At 34.3% G+C, this 12,987-nt stretch overlaps 1 protein-coding gene across 1 annotated transcript in view; it reads left to right on the top strand.

The window, feature by feature from the left end:
* PRPS1L1 (phosphoribosyl pyrophosphate synthetase 1 like 1) overlaps positions 1–10,964 on the top strand; it is a 48,519-nt gene extending 37,555 nt beyond the window's left edge. Inside the window, exon 4 of the mRNA XM_045495029.1 lies at positions 9,641–10,964. Coding sequence (XP_045350985.1) covers positions 9,941–10,897 — 957 coding nt within the window. The 5' untranslated portion in view covers positions 9,641–9,940 and the 3' untranslated portion in view covers positions 10,898–10,964. The remainder of the gene's footprint in view (positions 1–9,640) is intronic.
* The last annotated feature ends 2,023 nt before the right edge of the window (positions 10,965–12,987 follow it).

Below are 12,987 nucleotides of genomic sequence, written 5' to 3'. Positions count from 1 at the left end.
TCCCACGCAGAAGTCAGAAACAAATTCTTTCTGGAAGAAGAAATTTTCATTCTAGACTTCAAAGAATTTTTCCAATATAAAATTTCATGTGTTATAAAGGTACATAAAGATAAATAAGCATAAAAGAAAAAAAACCAGCAAGAAAAAAAGACAGCAGATACAGATTCCAAAGACTTTAGACAATGGAATCACCAGATATACTGTATGACACAGTTTTTATACTAGGATTTTTTAAATTTTATTTTTTAATGTTTATTTTTGAGAGACAGAGCATGAGCGAGGGAGGGGCAGAGAGAGAGGGAGACACAGAATTCGAAGCAGGCTCCAGGCTTTGAACTGTCAGCACAGAGACCAATGCGGGGCTCGAACTCATGAACTGTGAGATCATGATCTTGACCGACTGAGCCATCCAGGTGCCCCTTATACTAGGATTTAAAAATTAGTTTCATTTAAGAATGACTGTGAAGACAGCTTCAGAGAACAAAACTCTAAGAATTGCCCCCATAGAATTGAAAACAAAACTAAAATGTTTTCAAATGAAAAATATAATACTAAAATTAAAAATTCAAGAGATATACCAATTAGAGTGGCCCAAATCTGGAACACTGGTAATACAAAATGCTGGTGAGGATGTGGAACAACAGGAATTCTTATGCATTCCTGTTGGGAATGCAAAATGGTACAGCCACTTTGGAAGACAATTTGGCAGTTTCTTATAAAACTCAACCTACTCTTACCACATGGGTGTGATTTCTGGGTCACTAAATGGAATATTATTTAGCACTAAAAAGAAATGAGCTATCAAGCCATGAAAAGATATGAAGAAAACTTAAATGCATATTAATAAGTGAAAAAGTCAATCTGCAAAGGCTACATACTGAATGATTCCAACCATATGATCCTGGAAAAAGCAAAACTATGGAGACACTAAAAAAGATCAGTACTTGCCTGTGGTAAGGAAGGAGAGGAGAGACAATAGGTAGAACACAGAAGATTTGGGAGTAGTAAAAATACTCTTTATGATGTTATCATGATGGATACATGTCAGTATACATTTGTCCAAGCCCATGGAATACAGAACATCAAGAGTGAACCCTAAGGTAAACTATGGAGTTTGGGTGATTATTATGTGTCAATGTAGGTTCAACCTCCATTTAAAAAAAAAAAGTGTCATTCTGGTGGGTGATGTTGATAATAAGGGAAGCTATACCCACACATCCTCACGATCTCTGTACTTTTCTCTCAGTTTTTTGACTTTGAAACTACTCTCAAAAATGTTTTTAAAAATAACTTCAATCTACCGTTTTTATAGCATAATAGGCCCAGATAAAAAGGGAGTAAGTAAACTGGAAGACAGGTCAGAAGAAGGGATTTAGTACGTAGCACAGGAAACAAACAAACAAACAAAAACTATGAAAGAGAGGTTCATGGAATATGCAATGAGGGGTATATTTTAAGTTTCACCAGAGCTACAGTAGTAAGAGAGAGAATTGGACAGAAGTAATATTTAAAGAAAAGTAAAGAATTTTTCCACTACCAAGGAAAAACACCAATTCACAGATTTAAGAAACCAAATGAATCTCAAACATATGCAATTACTTTTTAAAATTCCATACCAAGACTTATAACAGTGAATCTGCATAAGAAAGAAAGAAAGAAAGAAAGAAAGAAAGAAAGAAAGAAAAAGAGAGAGTGGGAGGGAGGGAAGGAAGGAAGGAAGGAAGGAAGGAAGGAAGGAAGGAAGGAAGGGAGGAAGGAAGGAAGGATTATCTTAAAAAGCAGCTAGAGGGGAAAATGTATTACCTTCAAAGGAATAACTTCAAAGCAGGCTGAGTTCTAAATAGCAGCAAGAGAATCCAGAGAAAGGGAAAATGATTAACTCAATGGGCTGAAAGAAAATAACCGACAACCTGGAATTGTACACTTAGCAAAAATATCTTTAAGAATGAGGGTGAAATGAAGACATCACACCAAAAGAAAAAAGAGAGTTTTTCACCAGCAGTATCTTGAAAATTTGTAAGGATGTACTTTAGGCAGAAGGCAACTGATCTCAAAAGGATATTTAAGATGTTATAATAAAAGAGGGGAAAAGAGAGTAATACATAGGTAGATATATCTAAATGAACATTGATTATATAAAAACAATAATAATTTAATTGTGGAAATAAAAACAAGGGAAGGAAGGAGAGAAGGAAGGGAAATGATAATACCTGACCACTCTATGTTAGGAAGGGATAAATAAAGTTAAAGGACATGAAGTTAAATGGCATTTATAAGCAACATAACTAATACATAAACATACGGTAAGGCTGAAACTACAAGACCAGAATATAAACCAAATACTATTTTAAAGATAGCTAATATAATTATCAGCAAATAGAATTTAAGGCAAAAGACATTAGTGGAAAAAAAGAGTTTTACTTTAAAATAGTTTCTCGATTCCAAAAGTTACAACTTAAAATACAGAGAAATAAAGGAGAGATTTATAGAGACAAATATACACCAAAAATCACTGTTGAAGTTTTAACATATTTCTTAGTATTTGATGAAATAGGCAAAAAAAAAAAAAAATCAGTAAAAGTAGGAAAGACATAAAGAACATTACAAACAAACCAGATCTAATGTGCGTGTATGTTTATAGCACCTAACCACTCCACAGTACATATTTTTTCTAGCACACATGGAATATTTACGAAAAGTCACCACTTAGGACTACAAAAATGTTCCAGCAAATTTCAAAATACTTAAATCACACAGATCATGTTTTCTGACTATAGTACTACTAAGCTAGAAACCATAAATAAGATATCAAAATTACCTATCTACTTGTTAGTCAAAAAATTATATAACTGCTTAACAAAGAAGAAATTGCCATCAAAATTAGAAAATAAGTTTACCTGAATACCCACAGAAATACTATAAAAAATTACACACAAATCTTCAGTCCAAACAGTACTTAGAATAAAAACGTATAGCTTTAAATATTAATAAATAATAAGTTAAACACACATTTCAAGAAGTTTAAAAAAAAGAAAAGCAAAATAAACTCAAAGAAGAGATTAAAATAAATAATAAAAATAATCTTAGTCAACAAAGACTAAAATAAGCATCCACTGGGGTGCATCAACAATTTCAAATATTAGTTTTTTGGAAAGACTAATAAAATTAATAGACTTCTGGTGAAATTGATCAAAAAGAAAGCAAATAGTTAAAAAAACTTAATACTAGAAATGACAAAAAATGACAAAGGGAATCACGTACTAAAGTTGCACGTACTAAAAATGAAATAGGAGGATATTATGGATAGTATCAAGTGAGTAAATTTGAAAAATAAGATGAAATAAGAAATTCAGTAAAAAAAAAAAAAACTCACAAAATCGACAAAAAATTGGAAATTTTGAACATTACCAATAACCTATATCCTGAATATAACTGAAAACCATTAGATAAATTAAATAAGTAATCAAAACTTTTTGGCCTTGTTCCACATAATGTCATAACTTATGTAAATCTTCTATAGGACAAAAAAAAAATGACATGCTTTTCAACTCATGTATAGCTAGCATAATCTTGTGTTCTCAATAAGAAAAGACAAGAAAATTATGGACCAGATTCGCTTAAAAAGATATGAAAAAATTCGAAATAAACTCTCAACAAACTAAATTAAGCAATATATAAAAAAGGAAATATATAATGATTAAATTGGGTTTATCTCATGAATGTAAGGTTGGTTTAACATTAGAAAAGAAATCACTGTAATTTACGATATTAAGAAGTTAAACTCAAAAATCATATTATAATCTCAAAAGCTGTGGGAAAAGCACTTGACTTTGTTCAAGTCCCTTTCTTGATTAAAGAGAAAAAAAGAAACTTTCAGCAAACTAATAACAGAAAGGATTTTCTTAATCTAGCAGAGTATTTTCTGCTAAAATGCAACTGACAAACATCATCCATAATGGTAAAATACTAAAAGTCTTTCCTTTTGAGATTAGCGACAAGGCAAGAATGACCTGTCACCACTTCTAGACAACCTGAATTTAGAGGATTTTAACCAGCAACAAAAGGCCGGGGGGGAAGTACACGGAACAGAAAGGAGAACCGTAACTGACATTTATTTACAGATGATATGATGGCTTATAGAGAAACTATTACAAATCCCAAAAGTTTTAAAAATAGAAATAATATTTAGAATATCAAGTATATATCTATGTAACAGAAAATACAACTTTCAGTAGATAGCATTCATATCATATAAAAATTAAATATCTGGAAATATCAAAAGCCATACAGAAAAATATTTGTAAGGAAAGACTTCTACAGAAAAATTATGAAAACTTATTTTCATTTTAAAAAGTAATTAAGTGGAAAGAAATAGCATGTTCATGGATTGGAAAACTCAGTATTGTAATGTCAATTTTCTCCCTAAATTGATTCATAGGTATAATGTAATTCCAATCAAAATCTAACAAAAATTTTAGTGGAACTTGAAAGCTGACTCTAAAATTTGAAAGGAAGTATGAAGGAATAATAGCCTTTGAGAAAGAACAATATGGAGGCCTTAAGATTGTACTCTTTCTAACACTTAATTGATAGAGAAATTCTTTTCTTTTGCTTACTTTGTTGTCGTCGTTGTTGTTTTATAAACTGATATACAATGACTTCCTCCCAAGGGGGAATATCAAATCAAACTAGCAAGTATTTACCCTGTACAATGCTTAGTATCCTCATGGACAGCCAAACGGTCTTCAGGGTATGACAAAAAGAACTATCTCAGTGGTGAATACTGTAAGAAATTCAAGGAGAGGAAATCAGACAATAAATTGGAGATCCTCTTAGTTTTCATTCAATTCTTACTGGGCTGGTAGGTAGAAACTGATTTTCAGATGCTCAAATGCCTAATGGATTTTTTAAATCTCCAAAATAACAAGAGTTCATATCCTACATGTACTTGTCAAAATATTTCTGGAACATTATACAGGTATTTTAAGTTGAAGTGTGTGTGTTTATAGTTCTTAAAGAATTATGTGATATGTGAAAGTAATATTCATACATAGAAAAGAAGAATATGAAGAGAAAAAGATCTAGAAGCAAAATCAAAATGCCACATCACAACAGCTAGTGAAATGAGTCAAAGAAAAAGAAAACTATATCTTTCATTTTCCCAAATGGCAAAATAAATGTTGATGATAGAAACCAGTGGCTCTCAAAAGTGCGGTCAGCAGAAAGCGGCATGAAGCGTTATCTGGTATCTTATTAGACACAAAGCCTGGGGGGACACCTGAGCGCCTGAGTGGCTCAGTCAGTTAAGCATCCGACTTTGGCGCAGGTCATGATATCACGGTTTGTGAGTTTGAGCCCCAAGTCAGCTCTGTGCTGACAGCTCAGAGCCTGGAGCTTCAGTTTCTGTGTCTCCCTCTGTCTGTTCCTCTGCTGCTTGCACTCTGTCTCTTGCATTGTCTCAAAAATAAATAAACATTAAAAGAATTTTAAATAATAAAAAAAAAAGACACAAAGCCTAGGACTCCACCCTGGACCCACTAATCAATACCTGTAGGCACAGGGTTCAGGAATGTATTTTCTAACAGTCTTGCCTGGAAATCTTGATGTCCTTCACGTCTGAGAATCACTGAATCATTCCAAAGCACAGTACACTCAGTTTTTACTTACCTGAATGGACAATGGGTCTTAGTGTTTATTATGAGGACTAAACAAATGATCACAATTGAAAAAGACAAAATATGTTTTTAAAAAGAATTTTAATCTTAATTTATTTTTGAGAGAGAGAAAGCACAAGCAGGGGAGGAATAGAGAGAGAGGGAGACACAGAATCTGAAGCAGGCTTCAGGCTCCGAGCTGTCAGCACAGAGCCCGGCGAGGGGCTCAAACCTACGAACCATGAGATCATGACCTGAGCTTAACCGACTGAGCCACCCAGGCGCCCCTAAAATATCTTTAAAAAAGAATTGAATAGCATAAATGGAGCTTGTGTTTTGTCAAAATATAATTAACATGAATCTTTTTACTAATTTCATGAAACTAATATTATACACAAAAGGGAAAGATCCATCATCAAAAACTGTTTTAAAACACTTTAAAATATTTCATATAAATACCAGGGAGATATTTCTTATTTGCAATTTGCTAGTTATAGAAGATCTCCATATATACTGCTTCATCTGCCATTGCAAGTACATATTATTCAGCATATGTGACATCATTTTTATTCCAAGATTATTGTTTCATATTAGGATTTTCAAGCTCTCCGGAATTTTTTTTAATTTGTAAACATGTTTCAAAAATACCCTCGTAAGTCTACAATAACTCTCAAAATTAAAGGGGCATTTCTGAATCACAAATCTTTCTCCTTTTCTTTTATTTGTTTTACTCAGCTTTGTTTACCTAATCATTATCTTCACATCTATTGTATAAAATGATGGATTTCCAACTAAAAGCTCAATAAACACACACAGTAGTCAACTTTAATTGTAAAAAATTACAAAACAAACTTTAAAGTATCTCTACCAATGTAAAGCTCTGTGGGAAATTTTCTCAAAGTATTGTGGATGGTTATTATGAACAAAATAAATGAGGTAAGGTAATGTTACAATAATGATCTGGAACTGTGAGTCAAATGAGTAAGATTAAAGGCATAAAGAAACTCTTCCTAATAAACAAGCAGATAACTGCTGGAAAGAAAAATATGTTCCTTGTTTGAAATTAACTGCCAAACATTCTCAACCTACACAAAGCTGTCATAAAGGACATCTAAATCTGTCCTTGTTTGTAACATGTGTTGTGACAAGATTTGACAGTTTATCAAAGAACTATAATTGCCACCTAAACATCTAGCATTTTGTCAACTGCAAGTATGTTTAGTGAAAGCATTTATTTTACTTAAAATACAACAACTGTTTTTCTCCACTTTCTAAAAGAATTGACTGAATTTCTTTTCTCCTTAGCTGATCAAGCTGCATCAAGGCTCTCTCTTTGAATTATTTATGTTGGAATTGCAAAGGGTAAAAAATCATCAGTAAAGCAAGAAACTATCACCAAGGTTATATATATATATATATATATATATATATATATATATATATATATTCTGGGTATTGACTCAAAAGACCTTCAAAATATAGCAGTTCTCAAAGATCTGTAGAGATGACATTTAAATATGCTTACCTTGGGAAGGAGAAAGATAGACATTTTCTCTATACCACAATTTATTTATCTAGAGTAATTTATTAAGATATGATGTCTTAAATACAGAGAATATGTTCTTCAATAGGCATCATTCCTACCTGTAACTTTTGTTCGGAACAGCCAATGATAAGATAGATGTCTTTCTCAACCCACAAAGACCAAAATAAAGAGGAACTAAATCCCCTTGCAATAGATTCATGTAACAGAAATGTCAGCGTAACAGAGATATTTCCATGACACTACCAATCGTTCATTTGTTTCAGGAAATAAGTTTTAAAAGGATTATTCGGTCTCAGATATGGAAAGTTGTTCCTTACTGTACTTGTTTGATAATAAAAAAGTAACATTTTTATGTAAAAGTTTCTGCCCGACTTTTACATTTTTCCTTCATTCTCATAAACCTCAAAGAAAAATGATAGACTGAGAAAAATGCTATTTGGAAATTCAGGAATCCCACATTCTAGTCCACACTCTGCCTCTAATTAGCTTTTAGATCCCAAACCAGTTGCTTCATTTCTCTGGGCCTCAGTTCCCTGTCTGTGAATCAGGATGTTGGACTGGGTGGTCTGGAAGGCTATTTCCACCTTTAACATTTTATGGTTTTAGACAAATCCCTGGAACTATAAGGTGTTGCAACAGCCAGAGCTTGGAGCAAAAAATAGCAGCAAGACAAAAATTTCTTCTACTTAACACCTCAAGGCAATGCAACCAACTATGTGTTTTTAATGTTTACATTAGCATTCAGTCCTATTTAGGTAATAATAAGTCTATTTAAAAATCTGTTTTGTTTTTCTTTAAAAAGTGAAAAATGTGTGACACATTGAGAACACTGAGAGAAAAATCATTTTAATTGAAGCTGCAAGTACTTTTTAGTGCAGCTAAATTAAGCCACAGAATTTTCTTTAGAAATCACTGTATGTAGTCAGGCTGAGGATGAGAATTATATAGTATAGATGGGTCTGCTGATTTTATGATAGGAAGGAACATGAATGGAGGGTTGTAGGCAGAAATGAGCTGGCAGGCACTATCAACCATGAAGAGTCTGAATTGAGGAGAAAAGCTTGACGATGTTGAGAAGAGAGGTGATTGGATCAGCAGCAGGACATTTTGATTTAGCCTTTTTGACATAGGCTACATTTAATATAACTACACTTTTTTTTTTCTAGCAAAGTGATGTGTTTCATAGACATTGTCAAATCTTACCCATTTCTGTTGCCTACTCCAGTCCTTACCTGATTCATGAACCCTACTCAGTGGGAGAGCTCACAAGTAGGGTGAGAAAATATATTCAACAGATTATTTATCACTTTCAAACTATGAAAAAAATGGTTATTTATATTTAGGCTAGATCAAAATATTGCAGAACCAAAAGTCAGACACACAATTAGCAGGATAAAAATGTATGATCTATATCTGATGCTTCCATTATTTTTATGATACAATTTGTTCTTGAAATTTCTGGTATCTGTGGTCCCTTCCATTTCTTTCCCCATTACTCCAACTCCTAATGCATTTTGGAAGCTGTGTACTTAAAATTTGCTAACACATAATCATCACATATATTTTATTAGTCTTTTTTTAATTATAAAAGTAATAAAAGTTCAAATACTACACTAATAAATGGCAATAAAATGTGACAGTCCTTCTTCATCCCAAACTGCCACCAACCTACACCCCTCTCTAGAGATAATCATCATAAAAAGGACCTCTGTAATGACTTGATGCTTTAACTATTTCTTAATTCTAAATACACAAATTTCATATATTGTGTACCTTTTTGACTGGGTTTTTTGCATTTAGAAATATCTTGGGAATATTTCCATATGACCGCACATAAATCAGTTTCTTTAATGTCTGCTTATGTTTGTACAATACATTATATGATACTTTACCTGTTGATGGACATTTGTTAGTTTCCAGATTTTGTTTTTATGAGTAACTCTAGAGAGATATGCTATTTGTCATTCACCATCTTATATTCTATAAATGGTACAATACCTGACACACAATACCTCATGAAATATTAACTGAATGAATTAACAAAGTGACAAATAAAATTATCAATATATTTTGGGGTTGTCTATGAATATTTCTATTGAGTAGATTCCTAGAAGGAGATACATTGAGTCAAAGGTTTTATGAAACAAAACTTTCCTTGCAAAATTTCACACTTATACATTCTATTACAATAGAGGAGTTTATCTATCTTATAATTTTGGCCCACCTAATGTGTGAAAATTAGCATTTTCCTGATTACTAGCATTTTTTCGTATGTTTATTATCTTTTTTCCCCTGTAAATTGCCTATTCATACCATTTCCAAATGTTTTTGGTCTTTTTCCTCACTCCAATGGAAGCACATTGTTAGACATTTTCTCCAGTCTGTAACTTTCCTTTTAAACGTATACATCCTTTACCTTACAGAAACTTTATATTTTTAGGCATTAAATTTCACACCCCTAGGAAACTACTACAGGCACTAACAGAAGAAAAACTTCCATGAACTGAAGAAAGACTTGATTTTTTTAGTTTAAAAGTGCAAAGTGGATGCCAAGCAGGAATTTTTTCCCAAAGACTCAAGATCAACATAGACCAGCTCGCGCCCACCGTCTGAACCGGGCGGGTAACTGCCCGGTAACAACGGAAAGTCCTTTGTTAGTCTGTGGTCTGACTTCGGTTGCAATCTTGACAGCAGCAGTGATCGCCGGACGAAGAGTAAGTATCTCGAGTGATTGGGCAAAATGGCAAATATCAAAATCTTCGGAGGCAGCTCCCATCAGGACCTATCCCAGAAAATTGCCGACCGCCTGGGCCTGGAGCTAGGCAAGGTGGTGACCAAGAAATTCAGCAACCAGGAGACCTGCGTGGAAATTGGCGAGAGTGTGCAAGGAGAGGATGTCTACGTAGTGCAGAGTGGTTGTGGCGAAATCAATGACAGTCTAATGGAGCTTTTGATCATGATTGATGCCTGCAAGATTGCTTCAGCCAGCCGGGTTACTGCGGTCATCCCATGCTTCCCTTATGCCCGGCAGGATAAGAAGGATAAGAGCCGGGCCCCAATATCCGCCAAACTTGTTGCAAATATGCTGTCTGTAGCAGGTGCAGATCATATCATCACCATGGACTTACATGCTTCTCAAATTCAGGGGTTTTTTGATATCCCCGTAGACAATCTCTATGCGGAGCCAGCTGTCCTGAAATGGATAAGGGAGAATATCTCTGAGTGGAGGAACTGCACTGTTGTCTCACCAGACGCTGGTGGAGCTGAGAGAGCGACCTCAATTGCACACAGGTTGCATGTGGCCTTTGCCTTGATTCACAAAGAACGGAAGAAGGCCAATGAAGTGGACCGTATGGTGCTAGTGGGGGATGTGAAGGATCGTGTGGCCATCCTTGTGGATGACATGGCTGATACTTGTGGTACAATCTGTCGTGCAGCTGACAAACTTCTCTCCGCTGGAGCCGCCAGAGTTTACGCGATCTTGACTCACGGAATCTTTTCTGGCCCGGCCCTTGCTCGCATCAACAGTGCATGCTTTGAAGCGGTGGTTGTCACCAATACCATACCTCAGGAGGATAAGATGAAACATTGCTCCAAGATACAGGCGATCGACATCTCCATGATCCTTGCGGAAGCCATCAAGAGAACTCACAACGGAGAATCTGTTTCCTACCTATTCAGCCATGTCCCTTTGTAATAGAATAACTAGGTTATTCTGTTTTAAAATAAGATAAAATAAAAATAAAAATATGCCTTGCCCCTTGTTCTTTCTTGGTATTTGATGAAAAGTTCAGTAGAAGACCCAGCTGGCTCTGCTGCTACTTTCTGAATCTCACCTCAGGTATATTAGAGTTTATTTTATTTTATTTTTAAATTTTTAATGTTTTATTTTTGAGAGGTTGAGAGAGACAGAGACAGAGCACAAGTGGGGGAGTTGCAGAGAGAGATGAAGACACAGAATCCTAAGCAGACTCCAGGCTCTGAGCTGTCAGCACAGAGCCAGATGTGGGGCTCGAACTCACCAATCCTGAGATCCTGACCTGAGTGAAGTCCCACACTTAAGTGACTGAGCCACCGAGGCACCCCTATCAGAGTTTATTTTAAATTGAGGAAGGACAGATTGAGAATAAGTGCTGGGATTTTCTCTCTGGGTTGTCTCATCCTGGCTTCATTGATTATTTTGTGAACCTTGCAGCTACAGTTCATCTACTGATTTCAGATTTTGAGGGTATCATATGGAGGTGTTTGAAAGTGACTACAGAATTTTAGGCATAATTGCTAAAGTTGCTTCAGGATAACTAGCAACTGCAGCCAACCAGATCCATCACCCTCACCACTACCCTTTCATCTGACCCTCTGCCCCCTTTTACTCCCCCTCCTCTGGGCTGCTCCCCTTCCCATTGAGCACAAGTTCTCCAAGATCTGTGCTAAACCTCTTGCAAGACATTTATCTTTCTTCCGTGTATTTGGTTGGCATCTCAGATGACCTCAGACTTATATTTAAAAATTGGTATTATTGTCCTCTTGTTGCAGAAACTAATAAAATGTCTGCATGTGTGTGGGGAAAAATAAGACACACACCTAGACATGTTGGGAAATTTCCGATCTCCACGAAAATGCAGACAGGCCCTAAAAGCTTCTCAAAAGATAAAACATAAACAAGGTAATTTTAAAGGAACAATATTCAGATTGCTGTTAGATTTCTCGTTTGATCTCCCAGGCAGTAAGCAAGTGGAAACAATTTTTGCAGTTCTAAAGGACCATTATTTTTAACCTAGATTTCTTTGCCCAGCTGAACTATCATGTAATTTTGAGGGGAAAATTAGGGCATTTTAATATATTAAAAGTCTCAGAACTTTGCCACCATGAGTGTTTTCTGATGTATCACTTAAAGATATCGAAAATAAATATATACGACTAAGAGGAACACACAGATTGAAAGAGGTAACAGTGAAACTGATAAAAAATAATTTTTCATGAAATTACAATTATCACAGTTAAGATAAAATTCACATAAAAATTGAGCCACAATATAAAGCAAATATTTTAAAATCTATAAATAAAATTCCAGATGATATCCACAAAGCATGAGAGATTAGGAGATGTTAGGATTGGTCTAAGTATATTAATAATCTTGTGTAGTTTGGGAAGGAGGTTACTGACACAAATGATTGACATTATAGCAAAAAAACCTGTGTTTAAATATGTTATTTAAAATTCAAGGACAAGCAAGAGAGAAATGTGATGAATTACTTGAAAACTCCTAGACAGGGGAAAAAAAAAGTATGGCCCAGTGAACAAAGTAAACAAATTCGGCTGAAGATAGAAAGTAAATAAGGAAGAAAATAGAGCAAAAAGAAAATACAAATATATGCTAAACTAAAGTCACTATATTAACTAAAAGTCAATATGTTAAATTAACCTCATAAAAGATAGATTATTAGATTGGGTAGTAAAATTATTTAATGATAAGCTGTTTACAAGAGACCAGGAGACACATCTAAACAAAAAGTTGGATGTAGAGGGATGATGAAAAATATACCAAATAAATGCTTACAAAGAGAAACTAGGCGTGATACTTTTAGTCAAAGCAAACATGGCATATGTTTTGCTGATTAAACCCCCCATAAGTTACAAGCATCATGAATCTTTATGTAGTTAAAAACTCAACATTTAAATATAAAAAGAAAACAAAACAATATGAAGAGAAATGTATAATCTACATTAATAGAAGGAAATTTTAACAAAACTCTCATACATAAAAGATGTTATTTTAATAACTACATA

The sequence above is a fragment of the Leopardus geoffroyi genome, chromosome A2 (assembly GCF_018350155.1).
Source record: "Leopardus geoffroyi isolate Oge1 chromosome A2, O.geoffroyi_Oge1_pat1.0, whole genome shotgun sequence".
Lineage (NCBI taxonomy): Eukaryota > Metazoa > Chordata > Mammalia > Carnivora > Felidae > Leopardus > Leopardus geoffroyi.
The sequence above is the reverse complement of the archived record's forward strand: the minus strand, read 5'-3'. Positions and strand labels throughout refer to the sequence as shown.